Source organism: Rhea pennata, chromosome 6 (genome assembly GCF_028389875.1).
Source record: "Rhea pennata isolate bPtePen1 chromosome 6, bPtePen1.pri, whole genome shotgun sequence".
Taxonomy (NCBI): domain Eukaryota; kingdom Metazoa; phylum Chordata; class Aves; order Rheiformes; family Rheidae; genus Rhea; species Rhea pennata.
Window position 1 is genome coordinate 23064164 of NC_084668.1, and position 24125 is coordinate 23088288.

The window sequence follows — 24125 nt, forward strand, 5'->3', positions numbered from 1 at the left end:
CCAGAGTGCTAGCCATTTATTTCTAACACGAACACAGATGTCTTTTGAATTCTATCATTAGTTCGCGGTAATATGTGACATGCAAGAGAGCAGCATTTCGTAAGAACAAGATTTTTAATGATTAAAGGACCTCTTGATAACTTGATACTGTTTTCCATGGGCCAATTTTCATACTGACAGAAGTGAAGAAATCTCCAGTGGACCCTGCCTCTCACCATGGAATTCAAGCTTTTTTAAATACTTTTTTGCATTAAAATCAGGGTCAGCGACGTTCTCCCTGTGGCACACTCGTGTGTGAGCCAGCACTATTTTTTTAACTTGTTTTACTAAATTCTTGCCCATCTCTATACTTTTTAAATGTAGACTTCTGTCTTGTCTGGTTTACACGGTGTGATCTAGCATTTTTTAAGTATGTTTTGACCAAAATGTTTGCACTGGTGAACTGGTATGGCTTTACTCATTTTACTAGACTAAATCAATTTGCAGCAGCTAAGGGTTTAACATCCGATTTCTTTGCATCTCGTTAAAGTTCATTTGAGTTTTTTGTTTTAGCTGTCATGATAATAATGACTCCCTAGACGAAAACATTGTTTAGATTCACATCACAGGTATTTTCCATGATAAACTTAACCAACATCTTTTACATTAATATGACATGTGTATCTTACCCACTCTGCTTTACAGTTTCTGAATAAATGTTAGTGGTCTTTTTTTAAAATATATTCTGAGTTGTTTTCTTATTAACCTCATAGAGTAAAATAAATCTTCAGTGCCCATAAACTTGAAGCTTCCTGAGAGAGTAGGAATTGCTGATTATCTTTGTTAAGATTTTTCAGCATTGAAAAGCAAACTGTGTTGTCTTTTATAATTGTTCAGTTCCAAAGTATCTAATGAAAAAATATTTCTTTGCAGTGTTGCTAGTTGATCTCTTGGTTCATTTTTAATGATGAAAAATTGGGACATTTCACAGATGGACAGAATAAAAATCAAAGGAAATATTCTGCAACAAATTGTTCATAATTTTGTACAAGTTCTATAAAATGATTGAATAATATTCTAGTTATTAAGTGTAAACACTTCAAACTACAAATTATTTGAAGAAAAAATCTGTTTTTGCACAATTAATATTGTAGAATTTCATAGATGAAATAGGTATTTCATTGGCTTGAATCATGTAGCCTTTAAAATGTATTTAAGCATAGAAACAAAAGCATTATGCATCACTGAATCCAGAGCATAGCACAATTTCCAGTCTGTTATTTCTGGGTAACATTTCATACAAGTTGAATTTTTCATTGACTTTTAAGGAATTAGTGTGTTACAGTTGCTGTGACATTAATATGATACTAGTTTGACATTAAAAAACTACAGCTATAGTAAAAATATGTGGTTGCAGTAGATTTACTGGGCTGCAGTAACTCTAATTATTTTTAAGTTCTACTGTGTTTTGAATCTGTATTCATTTTTCTGGGATGATAATGTTGGTTTGGTGGGTTTGGTTTCTGTGTGTGTGTGAGGTTTTTTTTGTTTTGTTTTGTTTTTTACAGTTTTACATTTGTTAGAGCTAGAAGTGAAGTAGATCAGTTCATATATGAACTAGCTGGAGCAAAAACTGCCCAAGACGCATGAAATTATAGCAGGCTTTAGCAGCGCTCTTAGCTGGCAGAGCAAGGCGTAGGACGGGGGAGCGTGGCTGCTCTCCGCTGGGCCTTTATTGACATCCAGCTTTCTCTGAATCTCTATCTGAACACAAACCTTATGTTGAATAAACTGTCTGTAGCCATTTTTTTTAGTTTGGAATTAACCAAAAAGGTATGATTCTTTCTTCCCCACAAGTGGCAAAAGTTCAGTGCCTTGAGCTTCGTGACTTACTAGCACTGGCGAGATAGGTGCCTGCTGTTTGAGGAAAAAACTGTAGAAGATCAAAATTGTGCATCGTTATAGTCTGTCTTTACACGGGGAAATTTGGCTTGGTCTTACAAGTACATGAGTGGCCGCAGTACTGCAGAGCTGCAAAACCCACTTTAAAGCAGCATTGCGAAACTCCACAGTTCAGAGCAAGGGCTTTCTGCACCCGAGAAAGGCTTTTGGGAGAGCTGGAGTTTAAAACCTATGAAATCATCAAAAAAAAGCCAAACAAACAAACACAAAAACCTAATTAATTAATTCAGCTAGGTGCTGTATTTTCAGTGCGTGAACCTTCACAGCGTTATAGCAATATTTTATTCTCTTTTAAAATTCACCTTTGGAAATCAAAATCCGTTGTTAATGCAGCATTATTGTTTAGGAGGAGGGCGGAGGTGGGAGGCGCGCGACGGCGGGTTCGCGCCGGGCGCTGCGGCCGGGGGCCACGCGCCCCGGCCGGCCCCGGGCTCGCCGCCTGCGCCGGGACGGGGACGGGGCCCTCGGCCGCCCCCGGCCCCGCTGCCGCCCCAGGCTTCGCCTCCCTTCCTCGCCGTTAGTCCCCAGCGCCGGCGCACCTCGCCGCCCTCTCCCACCCTTTTTCTTCTAGTAGTTGGTACCGCAGAGGGCATTTCCTATGTACTCCCTAATCTCTCGCGTTTCCCGTCTCGTTCTAGCAAATCTGACTTCCCTGCAACCTGTCCGCTACGATACATAGCTCATTCCTCGAAGGAACGGGTTTAATTACGGAGCAGCTCCGTTTCTGAATGCAAACCAAGAAAATGTCTTTACATTTCTGCATACATTTAGGTGTATTACAATGGCTACCATGGTGACACTTCGGAAACCTTTCTGGTGGGCAATGTGGATAGATCGGGGCAAAAGTTAGTGGAGGTTGCCAGGAAATGCCGAGACGAAGCAATTGCAGCCTGCGGGCCGGGGGCTGCCTTCGCGGTGATTGGGAACACAATCAGGTAAGCCCGACAGTGACAACTAAAGGGAGGGCTGGCAAGTGGCACAAAGGTTATTGGTGGTTTGGTATAAAGCTGATGACATGTTTTATGATTCAAAACCATCATTTCAGTCTGATATCAGTATGTGAACTGCCAAGCTGTAATGTTGTTCTTTGGGTAAGAGAGATTCTTTTCTTTTTTTTTTTTTTTTTTTTTTTTTTAAGTGGATTACGCTAGGGTCAGGAAAGATAACTGCGGAAAGAGTCAGATATTCATAAGGCAGATTTAAATTAACAGATGTAATTTGCGGTGACCCTTTGTTTATTTTTTATTTTTGTGTGAAGCTGCGCCACATCTGTCTGACAGTGTAAGACAACTCGAAACCATTGTTTCATCACTTAGCAATAACTGATGTTACAAAGGAATTGGCCAACGTAAATAAGTCTTTGTTTTTAAAAGAAAGTACAAAAATATTTAACTCAAGAGCATCTTATCTTACAAAGAGCAGTGCATATACTGAAGTCATCGGGGAAAAGAGAGCTCTCGTTAAGACGTATTTTGCAGTTGTTCTACCCTTTGCGTAAATGCAGTCGTGACTCTTCTCGTGATTTTGAATAAAAATACGGCTTAATTTCTTGAAGGTACCTATAGACTGTTTTTAAATACTTGTAAAAAAAAAAACAGTAGACACGTATCATATACATTTCATTAAGCAATACTTCACTGGACTGTTAATAGACCCAGCATACTATTGAATACCTTCTGATTACTTAAAAGCTGCAAGGCTCAGTCACCTTGAAAGGATGCTGCCTTTTCTTCATTGTAAATCTTCAAATACTTTAAGGAGAAAAGAGAATGGCAAAATATCAGTTAGATGTATTTATAGCTTTAAAAATATTGTAACAGAGCCTGAATCAAACTTTAGTAAAACCTCTTAGGGTTATATCTGAGAAGCTTTTATTGAAGACTTTGTATAAAATTGTGTTTTTGACAGTTTTAAATTATAGGCTAACTAGCCTGGAGAAAAAGGATAGTGTCTTTCTGTTCTTTCATAGGAAATGTTGAATCAGACCCCTACTGGGAAAAGAAATTTAATGCATATCTCACTATCTTACTGTCCATGAATATAATAGAAGCGAATTCAAAATGTAGTTTTATTTTTGCAAATGGGATGAGTCGATAGATGCACCTCATATTTTTGAACACCTAGGGTTCAACAAATTTACTGGTGGTGCTCTTGCATTTTAACAAAATTTATTCTCGAGTAGAAGGGGGCACAGAACACTGGATTCTTATTCAAGCATTCGAGCGAGCTCTGCATTCATGGCTGTGTCTAAAGGGCATGTCAGCCTTTGATTCTCTCTGAGAGGTAATTATCCTTTTCCTGTCACGGAACAACAAATGATAGCTAACTACAGAGGCACATTTGCAGTAGTCACATTCATCAACTGCAGAAAAAAAATTCAATTTAATTGTGCAACACAGCTGCACATAGGCTTTTTGAGCATTTCTGTTGTTCTCCCTGTCTTGCTATTCCTCCCTCCAGATCTATTTTTTAAACTTTTTTTCTGGGTTTTTTTCCCCCCTTTTTGTCTCTTCTTCCATTTTTACTCTCTGTACTTTCTTGTTAAAGTAATTTTCCTTTGTGGCTCTCATTCTTTTTTCCCCATTGAAGGCTATGAATGTAGAAAATTATCACAATTACTCATATAATTGAGCCTCTTTGTAGCAAGTGCAACTCCAGTAGCCTTTCTCCATCATGAAAATGGTTTCATTATAGGGTTTTTCATATTCTCTGACACCATCTACACAGAGGAACAGGCGTGCAGATGAGATGTACTAGGAACAGGGTAGATCAGTAAGGTCACAGTAGGAATAATTAGCTCTGCTATGGAAAGAGCATCTAGGCCTTTTACTGCTACATAAATGTACTGTCCATGGCTTTTAGTCACAAAAAAACTTACTAACAAATGGAGCTCCCGCCTACTACTTTGAAAAAAAGATTTGTATCAACACTACAATTTTCCATCATTAAGACTAATAACACAGAGCCTAGTATACATCAAGGGGAATAAAAAGAAAAATCTCACATTCAAGTGGCGGCTGGGTGCTGACCTTTGTTCCCTTTTTTTGTGTTCAACTTAACTCTTTACAAAAAAGAGCCACACGCCACACCAACAGGCAGGTGAACTCCAGCTAGCGCTAGCAAAGCATGGCACTCGGTCGGAAAATCTGATAAATCTCCATGCAGGATAATGCATTTCATTACAGATTCACTACATTAATTCTAGCTGTATTAAAAAAAAAAAAAAAAAAAAAAAAAGGCGGGGGGGAGAAAAGAATGCAAAGTGACATTGGATTTTTGCTATGTTGTTATGAAGGTCAGTTTACTTGCAAAGTGTAAATATATATTCAGCGCCCCCTTTGAAAAGCGGATTAATCAGGACTAGTAGATGTTGAGAACTGCACGTGAAAGACCAGGTCATTAACTTTATTTTCCCAGGTTTTATCACGTAGACTATTTAAATGTGCTCACTTGTTTAGAACTGCTTTACCGCTGCCTCTGCTGAAAGATTGCCTTGGTTAGCGCGGGGTGTCTGCTTAGTCGTCCTGCTGTCTTTGCAGGCGTATATGCACACGTACATACATGTGCACGTACGTCAAAATTTTAAGTTTCAGGAGAGTTAGAGAACATAAATACCCGAGAAAAAGCACCTGTAAGCTGGAAACGTTTCAGCCCATCCGAACGGGAATGTTTCTGGAAATCTTTCACCAGTGTTTTCTGTAAAGATGCTCAAGTGGTTTACATAAGCAGTCTCACATTTGTCCCAAATAATCAGAATTTTTGCTTTTCTAGAACAGCTTTGGCTCTAGTTATACCGCAGAGGCAAGTTTGCACTTGGTGTTCTCACGTATTCTGTGTCCTGGAAGCCTGGTGGCTAAAGCTGAGTGTTCAGGGCACAGTGGAGCCTTCTTACCATCAGCTAAATGTTGCAAATAAAAAAAATGTATGGATTCATGAGTTAGTTTGCTTAGAAATCTTTGAATCTTTCCTAACCCATTCTTAGTAAAGACGATGGTAAAACTGTCGGTCAGCTCCAACAGGAACAGAATTGGACCCCATAGTCTATTTTCTTCTGCTGTTTATGGCATTCCTTTTTCATAGAAAAAAAAAGTCTAATTTTAAATTACTTTTTTAGACAGCAAGTTTAGATATGTTAAAGTGTTCTGAGTGTACAGAGCTAAAAAAATGTGGTATCATTAAATAAATCAATTTCCAGCTGCTAGGAAAAAAATGTACCGATGAAAGTATTAATAAATAGTTTAAAATGTTTAACTCGTAAGTATATGTTTTGATATTAATTTAGAACAATATAAAGCAGATTTTAAAAAATCTGTTTCTATCAGATTATGCACATTTAAACAATAAGTGGCTCAGGCAAAATAAGTCATTTTAATGTCATCTGTGATAGATTTTCCTTGACAGCTACTGTAAATTACAATTACACTGCTTCTCTCTGCACTTGAAAGTAAGCATTGCAATAAATTATCTTTTATTTCAATCCATCATGTCTGCTTTCAGAAACAGAGAACCTCAAATAAAAGTTCAGCACTATTGTAAGAAAAATACAGTAATTTGTGTTCCAGTTTGAAACTAAAATGTACCTTTCTTTCAAAAAACAATTGTTGGCTTTCTAAAATATTACTAATTATACCTCAACACTTACTGTCATTATAGGGAATCCCTGAACTTGTGCATTCCCTCAGTCTGAGGTTGCTATTTAAGAGAAGAATACTCTGGTGTTTTCCCGGTAGAACTGGTAATTTCTCGGGTTAGGTAATGCGGTGGTATTCAGGGTAAATATCTCTGCTCCGAGCGCGTCTGGTCCGGGCTCGCGCTGCGCTCACGCGCTGGACAAGAGCAGGTGCCGGTGCCCGACCGCCTTGCTGACCGTCTCTCTAAGAAGAGCGGGGCGCCTCGTGCGGGCGCCGTCCCCCTCGGCCTGTCCCCGGCGTTTCGTCCGCCCCCTCGGGCGAGCCAGGCCCGCGGCCCCGCGCGGCGCCCTGCGCTTCGGGCCCGTCTCGTCCGCGGGCGAGAAGGTGGAGCGGAGGGGAGGGAGGCGGCGGCCCGCCTCTCGCTTCGCGGGCTGAGTCCTGGGCCGCCGCTGCCTGGACGAGAAGGCGTTTGGGTCAAAAAAAAAATTTTTTTAAACACACATTTAAAAACAATAAAGGGGTGGGGCATGCAGGTTTTTTCCCAAATGTTGAGTCAAGAGTGGCGTTTGCCCAGGGTGCTCGCGCTCGCCGGGGCCGCGGGCGGCCCGCGGGAAGCCGTCCCGCCAGCTCTTCAGCCCCTTGGCGGCGGGGACTCGCCCCCTTTGCCCGCGGATCCTTTTTTATTTTTTTCTATTTTTATTTTTTGGGAAATTTGGGAATTTCGTTATAACTTGGCATGGATGAAACAGAGCTCATGAGGATTTTTAGGATACTCTAAGGCTAATGGTTGTGCTTCGAAATTCACCACCAGGTGAATGTGCAGATATTAAAGCCAGATTGAATGTGACTGGGTTTCATACCTGCAGCTTATTTTCTCCACAGATTTTCTGCGTGTCCTTTCAGGTTCATTGGTCCCGTTACGTTTCACGGACAGGATGCCCGAGCTCCGCGTGCAGCGGGAGGGGGAGCGATGGGGCCTGTCAGTGCGGATGTCAAAGCCGTGTCAGCTCCAGGCTCCCCTGTTTTGATCGCAGACAGTAACCACTGAGGTGCTGATGCCAACACGGTTGCTTTCAAGCTGTTCAGCAAGGAAGCGGCAGGATTCGGCACTGAGCTGCACAAGAGCCGCTCCCCTCGCTGGATGAGGCAGGAGCCCTGGTTTAACGTCGCTCTCCTGTGCCCCCGCGCTCCTGCCACTGGTGCCTGGAGAGCAGCTGCTGCCGCTGCTGCTCTCGCTCACTCGCGGAGCCGGAGCTTCCCGCGCCCGGAGCACCGGCTTCCCGAGGGAAGCCGGCGCTGGTGCGCCAAAGAGAAAGCTGTCTGTCTTGTCACGGTGGAAGACTTTTTTTTGGGGAAAAAAATCCTATAATAAAATAGCACACCTCAAAAAATGCCCGCCCTCTCCCTGGTGAGGAGTCATACGCTGCATGTATGACTTCTCCCATCTCTCTTGAGAGGGTCGTCTGGAAAGCAGTTCACCGTAGGGGAAGCAGTGTTGGTGTTGTTCTCCGCTCGGTCACTGGAGGTGGCCCGTTTTGTCGTGTGTACTTTTCTGAGTGACCTGGCTTCCTAGCTCCTCACTGTTTTCAGTGCGTCTTCCTTGGTCTTCAGCATCCTAACAGCCAGCAGGTGGGCTCTTTGGCTGAAGAGGGATGCCTTGCTATGGAAAGGCTTTTGCATCTCTGGTAGGACTGTTCAGTGCGTAAACTTGCACGATACTTTTCCATGTAAGTGGTGTGGAAGATAAAACGCTGTACCATGAATGCAACCAAATGTAGCCCAACTTCTAGCCCTGTTAGTAACCCTCTTGGCCAGTAATTAGGAGTTTGGGGACAGATAAAATTGGAATTTCCATTCTTCTCCAGAGTTAATAAAAGAAATATGATGGGTCTTTGCACTAGGGCAGTGGGTTGGTAAAAGCTAATATCCAAATCCTGTTAAAACAGGCTCTTAAGGTCTGAACACTGTAGCACTATTAACCGTTGACCTGGCTGGGCTCCGCAGTTCCCGGTTCCCGGTGGCGGAGCACCATGTGCTTCAATTGCGGTGGCATTAATTCTTGAGTGTGACACACAGGTACTGGAGCAAGCACTGCGGGGTCGGTAAAGCCCTGCGTGCAAAGGGATTACTATGTATAGCAATCTAAGGCCACTTTGGACCTGAATAAGAGCCTCCCCATGGGGGTTAACGTGCTTTAATTTCTCCAAGAGGAGCTTACGCCTTTATTTGAGTTTCTTAACTTTCCTGCTCATCTTCCTGAAGCCAAACTCTGAGGAAAGCACTTGTGAAGGTGGAAGTGCACCCAGACCTGAAGTGCTGGAGTGCCTACCTTCATTCGAGACACACAAATGAAGCTTTTAGTGTCGCGGGGGAAACCTTGCCAGGCCGAGCTCCTGTTCGCTTGTGGGAAGCGGGTGGGTGGGGGGTGGGCTGGGGCTGCTCCCTTGCAAATGCAGCTCCAGCCCCAGGTGCCCCCAGCTCTCCTTGGTTGCTGGGCTGGCCGCCCCCCGGCAGGGCTGCCGCGCTGCCAGCAGCGCCGAGCCGTGAGACGGGGCCCTGGGGAGCCGCTGAGGGCTCCCTCGCAGCCGGGCGGGAAAAGGCCCTAGAGCTGGGGTCTGGTTGCGGTACTGCGGCGAGGGCTTCTCTGGAAATACGCCGTTAACCAGCACGGGCGGCTTGCCTGGAGCTGCCACCAGTTTTGGTGTTGGACGTTGTCGGGATGTCGCAAGTGAAGCAGTATGGATCTCAAGGCGCTCCTGCCCCCTGCCCTGCGCCCAGCCTCAGCACGGCTCTGCGCTTGGCGCAGCTGCTGGGCTGGCGCCTCGGCCGCGCTTTGCGGCGACTTGGCCGTCCTGCGTTCAAAAGTGATTGTGGCATGTTCGTGCCTGAAGGTTGCCCTCCAAAAGGGAGAGAGATGAGCTGCTGCCCCCTTGCCCAGCCTACAGGGCTGCCTGCTTCTGCAGGCAGGTGTGTTAACTCTGAAACCTAACAAAGGCTGGAGCCAGGGCTGGGGCCAGCTTGGGGGAGCGTGGTGGACAAGGGGGTTCCCTCACAGTATCTCTTTGCCCCTACAGCTCCATAGCGCGGCAGGGCGGCTTTCACGTCTGCCCCAGCTTTGTTGGCCACGGCATAGGATCGTACTTCCATGGGCACCCCGAGGTGTGGCACCACGGTAAGCTCGGCCCTGCACAAAGCCTGCACGGGCGGCACCCAGGGCTCCCAGCAAGGCAGCACCCGCTCAGCTGCTGCTGGCATGGAAATAAATCCTGGGCGTGGGCTGGGGGGTTAAGAGAGCTCCTGTGTGCACACACACACACACACACGTGCACACGGGCACTCACACATGCACACACAGGCATGCACACACGCGTGCATGCACACACGCATGCACACACACGGATACATGCACAAAGCACAGGTGCACACGCACACACCTGGCGGCTCGCCCGCACGTGGGCTCTCGCAGCCGGGCTGAGCCGGGCTCTACGCCGGGCCGGGCCGGGCCGGGCTCTGCGCCGGGCCGCGCCGGGCCGCGCCGGGCTGTCCGCGGCGCCGCTCGCCGGGAGGCCTCTGCGCGCTGCGCAGCGCCGGCCCGGCCGCGGGGCGCCCGCCTGGCCGCGCAGCACCCGGCCCGGCCCGGCCCGGCACGGCACGGCACGGCACGGCACGGCACGGCGTCCCGCGGCCGCTCGCGGGCTGCCGCCGGCGCCGGGAAATACCGCGGTTCCCGTCAGATACGTATATATATGTGTGTATATATGTGTGTATATATATACGTTTGCTAATACCCTGCGAGGCGACTCGGGAGCGAGCCGGAGCGCAGAGCCGCTGCCCCGCAAGTGGCGCCGTGATCGGGGTCGCTTCGCCTTGCTATACCTGCGATTGCTTTGGGCGGCTTTTTCCTGGTCCTAACGGGGGGTTGCCAGGCATGGTGCCAGCGGGCCAAAAAGGGGGGTTAAACCGAAGTGCTGGTTATATTTACAAAAAAAAAAAAAAAAAAAAAAAAATCAACAACCGCAAAAGCGTTTTTATTTTCTTTTGTAGCCAATGACAGTGATTTGTTAATGGAAGAGGGAATGGCGTTCACAATAGGTCAGTAACTGTCTTGTAATACGTTTTTCTTTAAGAAAACACACAGAGCAACCCAGATCCGTACAGTTTCTTTATTTCAATATAGAAATTTCCATCCAGATACGAGGATGCCGGCTACGCGAACCCACTTAGGAAGCAGATTAAAACATTGTGTTAAACTGCGATAAGGAAATAATTGGTTAAGATAGCTGCCAAGTGATAAGATTTCTAAAAGGAAATATCCTCAACAAATCTTACTAAGTGCCAGCCTGGACGCATGTGGCGGTAGGGCCGAGCCGCCGCCCGGCCGCGGCTGTGCGGGAGCGGCGGAGCCGATTCCGCCAGGCAAGAGCCGCCCGAGCACCGAGCTGCGGCCGCTGCGGTGGCATCCGCTTCCTGGCAGAGCTGCTCTCGGTTTTGGTGGATTACCTCGGGCACAACCAGTGAGAATCTCTCCCTGAGAAGACTAAATACCAATCATGGAAAGCTTATGGGGGGGGGGGGGAGGGAGAGCCCTCTTCCTCACTGCGTGTCTAAATGGCGCAGCAATTAGAGGGAAATAAGAAAATTGTTGTTTTGCTGATTTAATGAACATTTTAAAACTGTTTAAAAATTTCAAATATTTTAAACTATCTGCTCTTTGGAAGTGTGGTTGGTGCTTTGGTTATTATCCACGGGGTCTTAATTAAAGCTTGATCAAAATTCCCTGCTTTTACAAAAAGCAAATGGGCAACTTTCTACCTTAATAGTTCGTCTTCCTCTTCAGTTCGCATCTTAGTTGCCAGACAGTTGCCCAGCGCGGAGGGAGCTGCAGAGAGGCAGCTACCTGCCGGGATCCCCCTGCCCCCCCCCCCCCCTCCGCCTTTTCTCTCTTGCTTCCCAGTCCGGACAAGACTGCGACTAAGTTTATGTTTTTAATGTTACAGAGCCAATAATAATGGAAGGATCCCCCGAATTTAAGATTCTGGAGGATAAGTGGACTGCGATTTCTGTAGACAATAAAAGGTGCCTGCTTTTACTTTTTAATCTTTTACAAGCCGCGGGACTGACACCTGACAGCCGGGAAAATGGGTGAGTTTTGCGGGCGTTGCTGGCCACCTTTGCCCCCCCCCCAATAACTGCCCGATATGCATTTCAGATCAGCGCAGTTTGAACATACCATTGCAATCACCTCCGAGGGAGCAGAGATCCTCTCCAAAGTGGAGGAAGAAGCCTGAGGACGGAGCAAGTTGCGGGGGCGCTCGCTGGGCTGGCCGGGCTCCCCGGGGCAGAGATGAGAGTCCCCTCGTGTCCCCGGCCTGGGGGCTGCCGCGGTAGAGCAGCTTGCGGGCTCAGCCCCTCTCCCTGTGTTACCTGGCGAGTATTTAATAAAAGCCTGATGGCTTGTTTGTGACCCTGGAAGCTGCGAGGCGCTGCCTGCAGCGCACGGACTGCGGGTCGGTGCGGCGAGGGGCAGAGGGACGGGCTGCTCGCCGCAGTCCCGTGCGGGACGGGCACGTACCGGCTGCGCTGCCTCCGTGCAGCCTGGCGACGGGCGGACAGGGAGTATTTTGCTTTTATAGCTGAGCTATGGAGTCATTTTTTCTTCACTGCGAGTAGCACGATGCTATTTCCCAGGCTGTAACTTCTACCAGGATGGGGGGGGGGGAGTTGAGGGAAAAAAAAAAAGCAAACAAGAAGTTTCCCAAGTGCGGCGGCAGGCAGGCAGGGCAGCGCCTCGTCCCCTCGCAGCCCGTCCCAGCGGCTCTTCCCACGTTGCGTGCTGGGGGTGGGGTGGTGGGCAGAGAGCCGCAAGTCGGTGACACGCGTGCACCCCTGCCCAGACCCGGGGACGAGGCCTGTCCCGGAGCTGCCTCGGAGAGGAAGGCTGAGATCTGCGGCGGCTCGTGGCTGCCCGGCCCGCCGCAGCGGAGGTGTTCCGCACCGGCCCCGCACCGTGGGGCAGCCGCGGGGATAGGCACGGGGCCGCAAGTGCCAGCGACCCCCGCCCCCTCGGGGGCCAGGCCTGCACCTGGGAAACCGCGGGCTGCGGAGCCCGTGGCTCGGTCTGGGCAAACTAATCGGGTTTCCTGCAGCTCCGCTGTGCTGCTGTTAGCTTGCACTCGAGTACGTCGAACTGTCAGCTCTAATACTTTCCAACATCACCCTTTGAAAAAGCAGGAACCTCCCTAGAACATTTCTAATATTGCCGGGCTGCCTTTCAGCTCATTCGTCGCTGAGATTAGTTTGGAAGGCTTTAAAACCTGTAAAAATAAACGATGCATCAAACAAGTTTACAAATACATGGAGGTTAAATAGCGTGTTACTGGCCCTGGGAGGGTTCGGGACACCTATCACTGGCTTGGGAAAATATATTCCGTTCCCTTAAACCGACGGCTGGGCCGTAGGGGCGGCGGGCTGCGCGGCCGCGGTGCGCCTCCGCGGGTGCACAGCAGCCGCGCCGGGGCGGCTTCGCGCACTGCGTGTGCCGGGGTCACAAGGAGGAGCCGCGGCCCGGCCGCGCAGGGGCCCGCGGGGGCGGCCGGGGGCAGCGAGAGGCGGCGAGGCCGAGGGACGGGGCCGGGACCGCGGCCGGCGCCGCCAAGCTGCTCCCGGCGCCGTCGGGGCGCCGTCGGCGCCGTCGGCCGCGGGCAGGGGCTGCGGTGCGCGGCCGCGGAGGCCGGCTCCGCGTTAGGAAGCGCTGAAGAGAGCGGGGCGCCCCGCAGCCCGCCGCGAAAGGGGCTGCGAGCGCCGGGCTGAGCAGCCCTGGCTGCTCCGCGCTCGCTCCGCGCTCGCCCCCGTAGCTCTCTCGGGCGGCCTGGAGGATGTGACCGGCCGCTGCGCTACCAAGCTGCTTGCGGCGCGGCTTCTGGCCCACGCGCGTAATCCCAGCTATAAAGTAAACTAAAAAATGCTGCCCGTGCGCGGGGACAAGTCCCGCGCAGGGGATGCCAGCAGCAAGCCCCGAAAGGCCGATGCCCCCCGGGCTGCCCGCCGCCCCGCGCCCGCGGCGCCCCGCCGCGGCTGCTCACTTACATGGCCCGGGGCAGAGCTGCTCGCCGGATCCGCGCGGCGGAGCGCGCCGCCGCCGCCCCTTCCCGCACCCGTGCGCGGCTACCTTACGAAAATGAACTCTACGCATCGCGAGCAAAACAGCCAAACAAACAAAAAAAGTGCAAGAGGCGTTAGGAAATGGGCAATTAAACCCCACAGTGCCGCTAAGGGAAAAGAAAAAAAAATATAAAAGGAGCAGGAGGGCTCGGTGTTGTCATCTTTGCACCACTCATTAGCTGGTTGCTTCAAGCCCGGACAAGTTAAATGTCTGTTGGAGGCGGGAAGGGATCTGCCGGCGGCGGGGAAGCGCGGCGGCGCGGGCAGCCCGCAGCCGGGCGAGGAGAAAGAAGTCTGCGCTGATGTCTCTAACGGCATCAGCAATGCGATTTGTTTGAGCGTTCGTTTTTATTGGTGTTCTCCCTTTGCCAAAATGTGCTTGATTACATAGATTTAGTGCCGTGATAACTGCGCACCCTAGACAGCCTAGGTGTAACCGGGAAAGTTCAGCCCAGGCCAGATCAAATCCCAGGCTGTTTAATGCTGAAAGGCTGCATGTTGCTATTAGTGTTAAATATATGGCTAATTATGCGTATGAAAATTAAACATCAGTGTTATGCTAATGGGGCCGCCTTCAGCTGTGGATCAGAGCACTTGAGACTAGCATTTAATCAAATGAATCAGTAACTAATACATCTGCACGTGTGAACTTTCACAAGATCATTTTCCTGTTACAGTCACAGCGCTGAATTATGAAAGAAACAATTATCAACACTTTCTAATTATCTAACAAAGTAATTTGGGATTCATCGTAGGCTTTCTGGGGAGGATCTCCCGAGTCCCACCTCATTTACCACTCACGCACGCGGAAGTTTTCCTTTTAAGCTCAGATGCGCCGTTTGGCCCATTCGGGGTGATTTTTGTTTTGTTGTCTTTTTTTCTTTTTAAGAACAGTAAGAGCAGTAATGGAGCCGGCGCGTGTCGGAGGCGAGGGGGCGGTGGGAGCCGCGCCGGCAGAGGCGGCGGGTCTGCGGGCCGCAGCGCAGAGGCCCCGCGGTGCGCGGAAGCTGCGCAGGGAGCGCGGCGCGCAGTCGGGCCGCGGTGGGCCGCCCCGGCAGCCGCCCGGGCCGGGCCGGGATCGCCCTGGGCGAGCCGGGGCGGCAGAGCTCGGCTGCGCCCCCCCTCCGCGCCGCCTGCCTCGGCGAGGGAGGCGGCGGGGACGGGAGGGGGGAGGCGCGATGCCTCCTGCCGCCTCGCCGTGCGCCGGCTCGTCGCCCTCCGTCCCTGGCAGCGGGAGCGAGGAAAGGCGCAGCGGGAGCGGGCGGCCGGGGCTGGGAGCGGGGTGCGCGGGGGGCCGCGACGCACGGCTCCGCGCCGCCGCCGCGCCGCCGTCCGCCGTCGGGGCGGGCGGGCGGGCGCCGGGAGCGGCCGGGAGCGGCCGGGAGCCGCCGGGGCGGGCGGGAGCCGGGAGCGGCCGGGAGCGGCCGGGAGCCGTCGGGGCGGGCGGGAGCGGGCGGGAGCCGTCGGGAGCGGCCGGGAGCCGTCGGGGCGTGCGGGAGCCGGGAGCCGCCGGGAGCGGCCGGGAGACGCCGGGAGCGGCCAGGGCGGGCGCCGCCGGTCGCGGGGACGCGCCGCGCTCCGAGCCCAGCTCTCCGCGCTCACCGGGGTCCAGGCGAGCCCCGAGCGCCTTGGACCAATCCAAAGCGATTATGCAAGACGGCGGACCAATCAGCTCCGCCAGCTCATGAATATTCATAGGCTTGGCTGAGTCAAAGCTTTTAGGCGAGTTTGTGTAGATCTACAGCATCATGCTTAGACTTTTCAAAGAGACAAACTCCATTTTCTTATGAATGGAAAGTGAAAAACCCTGTTCCGCTTAAATTGGGTCCTTTCCTGTCCTGAGAAACACAACAGACCCCAAAAAGGCAAGCTGAAGAGAGAACACACACACAGACCAAGCGACAAGAAATGACCATGACTACCATGCCAGAGAGTCTAAATAGCCCCGTCTCAGGGAAGGCTGTCTTTATGGAGTTTGGGCCACCCAGCCAGCAAATGTCTCCTTCTCCCATGTCCCACGGACACTATTCCATGCACTGTTTACACTCAGCGGGCCACTCTCAGCCTGACAGCTCGTACAGCACAGCTTCGTCCTTCTCCCGACCGCTGGGCTACCCCTATGTGAACTCGGTCAGCAGCCACTCGACTAACCCCTACATCAGTTCAGTGCAGTCCTACCCCAACAGCTCCAGCCTGACTCAGACCCGGTTAGAGGAGACAGGTAGGTGCACTCGGCTTTGGGAGGGGTGGGGGAGGGGAGGGAAGGGAAGGGAAGGCAGGGAGGGAGGGAGGATGCTTGTATCAAAAAAAAATCTGTCTGGGGGGCAAAAATTAAATTAAATTGCAAAAATATTAGTCAGGAGAGGCTGAGGATCACAGGGGATCAATACACAGAGCACACAATGCCCGGCTGGAAAAGAAATCAACCCAGATGTGCACGTATTAGTCTTCGTAATTATTTATTGCGTAGCGCTATAAACAATGTATGCAATTAAGGGTAATTAAAGCTAAACTGCAGCCTGCAAAAATAGCAAACTTTCTCTGGGAAGAAGCCTGGGCTGCCATAATCGCCCGGAGCCTTTGTTAGCGTTTCTCGAGCTTCACTTTTCTTCCTTCTCGTTATTGTTACTGTTGATGTTGCTGCTGTTATTATTACTATTGCTGCTGCTATTACTGTTACTGCTATTATTATTACTGCTGCTATTGTTATTATTTATTGTGCATCGTTTGTGGTTGTAGGGGCCGAATCGGAGAAAAGCACTGTGGTAGAAGGAGGGGAAGTTCGCTTTAATGGGAAAGGGAAAAAAATCCGCAAACCCAGGACTATTTATTCCAGTTTGCAGCTGCAGGCTTTGAACAGGAGGTTCCAGCAAACTCAGTACCTGGCTCTCCCCGAAAGAGCCGAGCTCGCAGCCTCTCTGGGACTCACCCAGACCCAGGTACAGCTCCGACTGCCCCGTCCCTCGCCTTTCCCCCTTCCGTCTCCCTCCGCGCACTGCGTTTCCCCGGGGCCGCAGCCGCGGGAGAAGCCGCCGCCGCGGGGCCACGCATGTCGGTGCCCCGCCGGCGGGAAGCGGGCCCGGCCGGGGCCGGGATGGCCGGGATGCGGGGCCGAGGGGAAGGCCGCGGGGAGGAGGAGGAAGAAGAGGAGGAGGAGGATGAGCGGCCGGGGCGCGGCGGGGGCGCGGGCTCGGCGCGGCCGCGCCGCCGTGACGGGCCCGGGGGGGCGGCGGCGCTGAGCGGGGCCGGTCCCGTCGTTGCAGGTGAAGATCTGGTTCCAGAACAAGCGCTCCAAATTCAAGAAGCTGATGAAGCAGGGGGGGGCGGCCCTGGAGAGCAGCGCCCTGAGCAACGGCAGGGCGCTCTCCGGCAGCTCGCCGCCGGTGCCCCCCGTGTGGAACACCTCCTCCGCCTCCGGTAAGGCCTCCTCGGGCACCCCGGGCACCTACATCCCCAGCTACACGTCGTGGTACCCTTCGGCCCACCAAGAAGCTATGCAGCAGCCTCAGCTGATGTGATTATAAACCGGTTTTCCCCTACTGCAAGCACCACAGGTCGCGAAAATAATTAAAATTATTTTAAACACAAAATTAAATAAAAGGAAAGGGGGGAAAAGAAAGAAAAAAGAGGGGAGAAGAGAGAGGAAAAAAAAAAACACCTAAGCAAACACACAGGAGGTCTCTTGCCCACGGAGCCATCGAGCCGCCGCGCTGCAGCGCGGTGCGGGTAGCACAGATGTGACGCGGGCCGGTTCCCACCGCCGACAGCTGACGGGGCGGCCCGGGGCCGCGCAACAGCCTGCGAGCAGGGCGGGCGCCCGACCGCGGCTTTGTGGGGCAATCAGAGAAACACGTCCGGGGGGGGGGGACCCTCGCCTCTGTCCTGTCTGTCTGTCTGCGTCTGTTGAAATGTAGGTCATTTATTTACTCCCCCGATCTGACGGTCTCTTCAATGACAAGGGGGAAGCAGTCTGTACAATTTCTAGAGGTTTTTTTCCTCTACGTTTTCTGTAACTTTCACTATTCATCTGTACATTTTTTTTTGTTGTTGTTAAAAGGGGAAGAAAGGGATTTTATTTATTGACTTTAGTTACCACTAGGAAGGAGTACCGGGAAGAAAAGGACGATCCGACGTGCTACGGGCACTGCTCGGACCCACGGTTTCCTTAAAACAAAACCACACGCGATGCCCTACCCCGCCACCCCCAAAATCACCACGAGAGTGGGAAGCGATTTTTAGCTTTTACAATAACTTTTCTACTTCGCGGGTGTGGAAAGGTTTGGTCCGAACGATTTGCGTTTTTCACGTATTTAACAAAGGGAATAAATGCACATTGTTTGCTGCTGAAGTGGCATCGCAGCAGCTGTCGGGCGCTTTGCTGCGGTGAAGCGAGGCAGGCGGAGGAGGTTTGCCCCCGAGGCCCGCGGGGACGGCGCTGCGCGGCCGCGCTGCCGTGCGCGGCGCCCCGCGCAGCCCGGCGAGGCTTCCCGCGGAAAGGCAGCCTGAAGGCGAAATGCACAAACCGAAGTGCAGGAGCTACTCGCTGTACATATTTTATTCTTAATTATTATTATTATTATTATTATTATTGTTCTGTAAACATGTTGCACAAATTTAGCTTTTTTTCCCCCGTTCTGTTTCGTGTGGCTGTAAAACATGATGCTTTGTGTACTGAGATCTTGACATTTTACTTGTGAAACTCGGAAGATGTGATAACCTGAGCTCAGCTGTGTTTAGTGTTCTATATGTCAAAGTTTAGTTTTATATTGAGAATGTTAACTTATTGCTTTGTATCTGGGGAAGGAAAGGAAAAAATCACACAAATCTTTGTACATAAGTTATAAAGTTTCTTTGAGACAGTAAAATTATGGTTTGGCAAAAGAGACGCGCGTGCTCTCTGTCTCGCAGCGCAGCCACCCCAGGCTCCAGGCCGGCCCGGCGGAGCCGCGCAGGGCCGCGCAAGGGCCGCGCGCACAGCCGGGCCGCCCGTTTGCGCCCCACTGCGCGGCAGCGCCTCGCTCCGCGTCGGGAGGCGAGGAAGGAGGAGGCGGAAAAGCGGCGCTCGGCGAAAGCCCGCATGCTGCTCGGCCGGGCGCGCAGGAGCGGGGGGGCGCGCAGCAGGCGCGCAGCGGGGCGGGCGGCGCCTGCCCGGGGGGGAGCAGGGGCCGCCGAGGCCCGGGACATCAGCTACCGCCGCCGGGCAGGGCTGCGCGGCGCCCCGGGGGGTGGGGGGAGGCAGCTCCCGGGCCGTCGGGGGAGCCGGGGGGCGCCGGACAGGGCCGGCGCGGCCGCGGGGGGCACAGCCCGGCGCGCCCACAGCCCGGCCGAGCGGGACGGGGCGCCCGGCGGCTCCCGCGCCCGGCCGAGCGCCGCCGCCGCCGCCGCGCCGGGGCTCCGCGCCGCCGCCGCGCCGGGGCTCCGCGCCGCCGCCGGGACGGGGCGCGCCGGCTCCCGCGGCCGGTGCCCCCGCAGCCGCAGCGCGGGCCCGGCCACCCTGCGCGGCTCCCGTTCCCCGCGTATCCCCGCAGCGCGGGCAGCGGGAGGCGCCGCCGCTCCGCAGCGCCCAGGAGGCGCGCAGCCCCCGCGCCCGCGGCCGGGGCGCAGACCGCCTTGGCCGGCCCGCAGCGGTGTGGTCAAGCAGTCCGGAGCGCTCTAAGGTATATTCGCTGCTGCTAATTCAATAACGTCTTGCTAACAGTTCAAATAGAGAAATTATTAGTTTTCTCCCAACGAGGCGGTCTCGAGTTAGCGTCTATTATAATTGTACATTCGAAAATGTTAATCTCAATACAGGCCTAATTAATTCTGCCTTGTTGCTGACAAGTAGTTCATCAAATATCCGATTCGAAGATTTTCATAATGAGGATATTAATTAAACTATGAATAATCCTAAGGTGCTTATATTGAAACAATACCTCATTACAATGATTAAGTTCTGATTTCGAATATTATACCTTTAACAATTGTCGCCCCGCAAACACAACCTTATGGATGAGTCTGTAAATGGCAAAATGTAATTTTGGGATATATTTTTTTCCTTGTTGGAAAAAAAGAGTGCCCCTCATTTTCAAACACTTCTGAAATAGGTTACACACAGCTTAATGATGATCAAAATGACTCTTTTCTGCAAAAAAAGACCCCAAAGTGCGCGTACAGCTGCAAACCCAAGAGGGTCAGCATCATTTCAGTGTATTCTCTTCTTGATTACAAGCCGAGCCCATCAAACACAACATAATTACAGTAATTTCAGGTTTATTTATTCTAATGCAGTTTCCCCATCTCTCTGGTAATTATGAGCAATTTTTTCGCCCAGGGAATCTTTTTGCATTAACAAAAGAGATAACGCACTGAAAGCCAAATTTGCTGTGCATTGAGAAAAGCGAAGAAAAAAAATAAAATAGGTGCGAGCTGCCATCTCTGCAATTCTCCTATATTGGAGCTCTGCAAATTGCTTGCAGGTGTATGGAGCAGAGCTGTCAATAGGAAGGGGCTTCCAAATTAGCAAATGCACAATGTTGAAGTAATGAAGACAGACTTAGCAAAATTGCCAAACAACAGATACCTCTTTAATATCTTCCACCCCAAAAGAAAAAAAAAAATCCCTTTGGAGTGTCCCTGCGAACCCCCTTGAACGGCTGGGGATGTTGTACATGTGTCAATCTAATTGCAGAGCACAGAACAGCCCCCGAAACTAGGAAAAAAAAAACAAATATAAGCCCAAGACGGTTCGCATTCGATATTTGCTCCCTTCGTCAGATAGAGGGGAAAAAAATAAATCCGCGTTGTGGTCCACCTCGGCTCTCCCTGCCGCCTCCCGCCAGCCCTGCTCCTGCCACCGCCGCAACTTTCACGACAGAGAAAAAGTCTGATTTTTTTCCCCCCGCTTAGGTGCCCTGTCCTCCCGCCTCCCCAGCTGCCCGTGCAGGAATCCGGGAATAATATTCACGTTTGCAATAAACCGACAAACAAGCACTCCGAAAACAGCGCCGCAAACGCCTGCCCCGAAAGAGCACGGCGACGGTCACGGGCGCGACGGCGGCGCCGGCAGCCCCCGGCCCCGCCGCCGCCGCCAGCAGCACCTGCCCCGCGCTCCGGGCGCCGGCCGCGCCCGTCGGGGCAGCCCGGCTCTGCCCCGCGCCGCCCGCCTCGCCTCGCCTCGGCTCGGCTCGGCTCGGCTCGGCTCCGTACGGCACGGCACGGCACGGCTTGGCGCGGCTCGGCATGGCTGGGCTCGGCGACGCCCGCAGCCGCCCGTCCTGCGCCCCCGCGCCCGTCCCGCCGCCGCTGACGGGACGTTTTTGGGGGAGCCGCAGCGGCTCCTCCGCCCGCCCGCGCCCGAGCAGGGGCATCCGTCGGCATCGCGCATCCACCGACCCCTCGGAAAAAGGAAGCTGTGTCGCCACCCTTACCTTCCGCCTCAATCTCTGTTAATCTGGACCCAGTTCTTTGCTTTACAACAAAACCAAAGCACCGAATGCGGCTTTTTGCTAGGAAAGTTACAGGAGCGAGAGAGTGAGAGAGACAGAGAGAGGGTCGGGGAGGGAAGGAAAAAAAATAAAAAAGCAAAAAAAAAAAAAAAAAAAAAAAAAAAAAGCGCCAAGCACAATAATAATATCCTGAGAGTGCAAATGTGGATTGAGATCCCCCAGAGATGTACATGCCTCTGAGCGCAGGAGCCTTTTTGCAGCTCTGCTCTTGCAGAATATGACTGAAATTTTCTGCTATATAGCCTCTGTCTTTATAGCTGATGAAAAAAATTGCAGATTATTAGCATAAATGTTTACTCTTCATTACGCTGATGACATTGTGCACTCGAGATCTTGGTAATCTTTGGGAAAATTATGAGTAATTTTTAAAAATTTTAAAGCAGCAGCAGTTACCATGCAATTCAGGCTAATTCTGCGTAGGCTCCGAACGGATATAATTATCGAGGAGTCAAGATGTTATGCTAAAAACTATGCATTGATATTCCCATTTATTATGTACATACAACTTTGACAATGTTGATGCTTGAAATAGCAGGAAATTGTCTTGCGCAAAAATTACAGTCCATATTAGGACATGTGAAATTGCGAAGAATTATATAGTAATTGCAGGCTTTCAGATGGGAGAGCCAGAATGCTCAAACTAGTGCAAATGTGGATAAAATTACAGATCAGAGCAAAAATTAGGGAAAAAAGGGGTCTGGGATTTTTCAAGTTGGCTATAGGATTCCGGAAGTGTCTAATGCCACATGATTGCTACAGCTTTAGGGGAGACATTCATGCCTCAAATAACTCCTTTTGCCAGAGCCGCTTTAATTGAATTCTCGTGCTTTCTCTTTTCACCGGGGCAAATGAGTAAATTGCCTACCCACGGCACAGGCCCGGCCAGCCCCGCCCGTGCGCCGAGGGGGCGCCCGGCGCCCCTCGCCCGGCGGGGCCCCCCGCGCCCAGCCCGGGGCCGATCGCGGCCGTCAATTCCCCCGGGCGCCCCCTCGAGCCGACCGCCCCCCCCCCCCCGCCCCGGCCGGCGCAGAGCCGCCCCGACGGGCGGACTCGGCCGGGGTCCCGCACGGCGGCGCGGCGCGGCGCGGGGCAGGGGCGCCGCTCGCCCCCGCGGTGCCCGGCGCGGCGGGGCTGGGCCGCGGCGGTGCCTCCCGGGGCTCTCTTGCAGCCGGCCGGGGCGCCCGGAGCGTTTGTGCCACACCGGGGCTGTCCCGGCCGGCTGCAAGAGACAAAAAATATGAGCAAATCCCCCACCACCACCCCCGCCATGTACGTATGGATAGAGCTATACGGGGCTCCGCACGTATGTGGAGCGCGCCCGGCTTCCCTCGACGGGAGCGCCGGGCAGGACGAGCCGCCGCAGCCCGCCGAAGCGGGGGGGCTCCGCGGGTCGGGGGTGTTTGCAGCGGCAACTGCCCCCCTCCCCGGGTGCGGAGCTGTCTGCGGCTCCCGGGCAGCAAAGCCGCAGGAAAAGGAAAGCGGGGGGGGGGGGGGGGAGGGGCAGAGAGAGGTCCGTGCGGGAGCTCTCCCGGGCAGCCCCGGGAGCTGAGCCGGGCCCCTCACAGCTGCCGCCCCGACGGCGGGGGCGCCCAGGCTGGCGCCGCGCTGCTGGGAGAGCGGGAAGGCGGAGTGCCGGGACAGCGGCTGGGACGGGCGCGGGTGAACGACGGGCAGAGCCTGGACACCCGGCGGGGGGGACGTGCGGCCCCCGGCCCGGCCCCAGCCCGTGCCCACGGGTCCAGCTTGCGGCTCGGTCCAGAGGCGTAGCGCAGCTTTTTCCCGATCCCTGCCCAGCGCGAGTTGGCCGCGGGTGGGGGCACCGCCGCGTCCCGCCCCACGCGCGTCCCGCGGAGGGGGCGCGGCGGCCCGGCTTTCTCTCCCCCGCTGCTCCTTTGCAGCCGCCTCTCTCGCTCGTCCTTTTTCCCTTTCGTGCCTCCCTCCCCCTTCCGCCCCCTCTCCCCCTTTCCCCCCGCCCCGCCGCGGTTCTCCAAGGCTCCCAGCAGCGGCGCGGCCCGTCGGCGGGCCGGCCCAGCCCAGCCCCGCGGCCGCCCCGCCGGGGCCGGCTGCTCCTCTGGCCGCAGCCCGCCGGGCTAGAGCCGCGGCGCCTCCTTGGCCCTCCCGTCCCTCCTTGCAGCCTTGAGCCGCCCGGGGCTCAGCCGGGAAGGGAGCTCCACCCGAGCCGAGGGACGCGTCCCGGGCGGCTGCAGCCCCCCTGCACCGCGCGCAGATGGGGGCGCCGGCGGCGCCGGCCCGGGGAAGGGGGCAGCTCCCCGGGCGGGCCGCGCCGCGCCGTGCCGTGCCGCGGGGGCCGGGAGCGGCGCTGAGCCGGCGGGAGCCAGTCCCGGGCTAAATGTCGCTGGCGCCAGCAGCGGGGGGGGGGGGGGGGGGGGGGGGGCGGCTCGGGGCTGCGCTCGGTGATTCACGGCCTCGCCGAGACTGGCAGAGGCGAGATTTTGCTGCAGACGGGAAAGGCGCGGGGGGGCAGGGGGAGCTCGCCGCCTCGCCGCAGCAGCTGCCGGGGAGGGGGGAAGGGGCAGCCCCCCACCCCCTCGGTGAGCTGACACCCCAAAGCCCCTATCCCCAAAGAAACTCAGCGCGGGCACCATGGAAACAATAATTTATTTAAATAATCTCTGCTTATTGTAAAAGAAACATTAAAGAGTGTTTAAGTTTTCCATAATAAATAACCCCAAATACCCTTTGTTTTGTTTTTGTTTTGTTTCACGGGTCCAAACCTCAAAGTGTGCAGGGGCAGGATCAGTAGCTCCGTTGGGCCGGCGGCCGCGGAGGGGGGCGGAGGGGGCTGCGCCGAGGCTCTGCGCCCGCCCCCAGGAGGCCCCGTCGGGCCGCAAAACGCCCCCGGGAGCAGCCGGGAGACAGCGGCGCCGCGGCCGCCCGCCGCCAC

At 53.5% G+C, this 24125-nt stretch overlaps 2 protein-coding genes across 2 annotated transcripts in view; both read left to right on the plus strand.

The window, feature by feature from the left end:
- Nucleotides 1-12036, plus strand: part of METAP1D (methionyl aminopeptidase type 1D, mitochondrial) — a 45409-nt gene extending 33373 nt beyond the window's left edge. The window contains exons 6-10 of the mRNA XM_062578793.1: nucleotides 2713-2876; nucleotides 9647-9744; nucleotides 10617-10664; nucleotides 11570-11648; nucleotides 11782-12036. Coding sequence (XP_062434777.1) covers nucleotides 2713-2876; nucleotides 9647-9744; nucleotides 10617-10664; nucleotides 11570-11648; nucleotides 11782-11860 — 468 coding nt within the window. The 3' untranslated portion in view covers nucleotides 11861-12036. The remainder of the gene's footprint in view (nucleotides 1-2712; nucleotides 2877-9646; nucleotides 9745-10616; nucleotides 10665-11569; nucleotides 11649-11781) is intronic.
- Nucleotides 12037-15540: 3504 nt separating this feature from the next.
- Nucleotides 15541-17251, plus strand: DLX1 (distal-less homeobox 1). Its single transcript, XM_062578997.1, has 3 exons — nucleotides 15541-15954; nucleotides 16473-16672; nucleotides 16997-17251. The coding sequence occupies exons 1-3, from the start codon at nucleotides 15642-15644 to the stop codon at nucleotides 17249-17251; spliced, it is 768 nt and encodes a 255-aa protein (XP_062434981.1). The 5' UTR covers nucleotides 15541-15641.
- The last annotated feature ends 6874 nt before the right edge of the window (nucleotides 17252-24125 follow it).